The sequence below is a fragment of the Montipora foliosa genome, chromosome 3 (assembly GCF_036669935.1).
Source record: "Montipora foliosa isolate CH-2021 chromosome 3, ASM3666993v2, whole genome shotgun sequence".
Classification (NCBI taxonomy): domain Eukaryota; kingdom Metazoa; phylum Cnidaria; class Anthozoa; order Scleractinia; family Acroporidae; genus Montipora; species Montipora foliosa.
In genome coordinates, this window is record NC_090871.1 from 44,552,491 (window position 1) to 44,554,559 (window position 2,069).

General features: G+C 39.4%; 1 protein-coding gene across 1 annotated transcript; it reads left to right on the top strand.

Moving 5' to 3' along the window:
- The first annotated feature begins 1,067 nt into the window (after window positions 1–1,067).
- Window positions 1,068–1,847, top strand: LOC137995949 (uncharacterized). Its single transcript, XM_068841395.1, has one exon. It carries the CDS (start codon window positions 1,068–1,070, stop codon window positions 1,845–1,847), a length of 780 nt encoding a protein of 259 aa, XP_068697496.1.
- The last annotated feature ends 222 nt before the right edge of the window (window positions 1,848–2,069 follow it).

Consider the following 2,069-nt stretch of genomic DNA (forward strand, 5'->3'; position numbering starts at 1 on the left):
AACAACATGGATTTAAAATTATTCACTTGTGAGACCTTTATTGATTCAAAAAAGGCCTTTGACACCATCTATCATGCTATTTTGTTGCAAAAACTTCCTCATACCTGCTAGGCCGATCACAAGTATTTGAAGTTGATACTTATTTATCTTCGCGCTAGGCGCTAATTAGGCGTTTGATGATAAACAAAATTCTTTCTCAACTGGAGCTTAGTGATTGGCGTTTGTGGTCCTTTAAGGAATTACTGGAGGCTTTGCACAAGTGGATGGCCACAAACACTCTCAAGATTGTCACACCAACAATTGCATCTATTGTGATAGTAATAATCATGTGCCTTTAAGATTTCCATGCCAGCCAAACGGAAGACATTTCTAGCAAAAAACAAAAACCTTTGTTTTACTTGTGCATGAGGGAGGCACAGTGCCCTCATGGTTAGTGTGCTCAACTACGGATCAAGTGGTCCGGGTTTGGGTCCTGGCCTATGCAGGAACTCCCTAGTCCTGCAGAGTGGGGTTGCAGCAATCACCAGAAGGTTGGTCTCCCGAGTGGACTATGCTAGCTGAGGCATCAAAGGCATGCAGTGAACTGATAAGCTGTAGATGTAAGAGGGCTTGCCATGGACTATGCAAATACACTATGTTCTTGTGCAGGAAGGTGTTACCAAGAATAGAATGACCTTCAAATCGGTAGGTTTTAAGATCCATTCTATAAAGAAATTATCCTAATGGAATAAAATAATTAATGATGTCATTTTACTGCCAGCTCTGCAATGATAATTTATATCGTACAAAGTTTTATAAAGTTTCACTATTTTACAGAACTTGGGTTCCTGTGGTTTTCCATACAAACCTTATATGGAAATTTGTAAGGCTGTTTATCGTTGAACAAGGCAAGATCCGAAATGGGGCTTGCTTTTATTTCATTCCACATGCCATAAGGAGTAGGCAGGCCAATTTTGGCACTTGTATCATATTTTGAACAATTCTACCCCTTATCTTCTTAGCATATGTCGTTATGGCGTCCGGTCACGTTTGAGAGGGCTCTGTCGTCTTACGGCACTAAGATAACTATGGCTACAATTGGACAGGTAAAGGACCTTCTAAAGAAGGAACTTGAACCGCTTCATTCTAAATTGGAGACTATGTCTACTGAGTTCAGTGAATTAAGAGCATCAGTTCAACTTTTCTCGGACAAGTATGACGATCTATTGAAACAAATCAAGCAGTCGAACGAAAAACTTCATCAACAGAGGACAGACTTGAGTAAGACCAACTCCGAAGTAAATAACATCAAGAAAGATCTTATGAGCATGGAAGAGCGAATAGCAAATACCTCCTATGAGATTGAGGAAGTTGGTCAATACCTTAGAAGGGATTGTTTGGAAATATCGGGAATCAAGGCGACGAGCGACTGTTCAGCCGAATCCATTGTTCAATCAGTTGGCAAAGCTATTGATGTTTCAGTTAACGAACAAGATACTTCTATTGCGCACCCTATACCGTCTTACAATGCTGCTGCTCCACCAACAATAATTGTCAAATTTACCCGACGAAGTGTGAGAAATACCTTCTACTCCAATCGGAGGAAACTGGCTAACAAGAAAGCAAGAGACCTTCCTGACCTTGACCTCGAGTCTGACGCTAACATCTTTATCTCTGAATCCCTCATGCGGTATAAGAAAAAATTATTTGGTAATGTAAATAAAGAAAAAAAGCGTTTGAAGTGGAAATTTATATGGACTTTCAATGGAAGAATTTTCATTAGGAACAACGAACATTCACCAGTAGTCATGTTTGATACGGAAGACGATCTTAAAAGATTTCAAGATGAACACACTCGCACCCATTAGTCAGGTCGACTACTTTACTCGGGTAAGAACGGAATTGCTATTAGTAATAATAATAACAACGTTGTTATTGCATCTAGCGACAAATATTAATTTATCATGTATACTTTATTTAGAAATATGTTCTAAACCCTTAAATGGCTACAAGCTTTAATGCTTTACGTGAACTCCCATTTCATGATCTGCATCACCAAGAATTCATTCGAGCCACGGGAGCATGGGTTC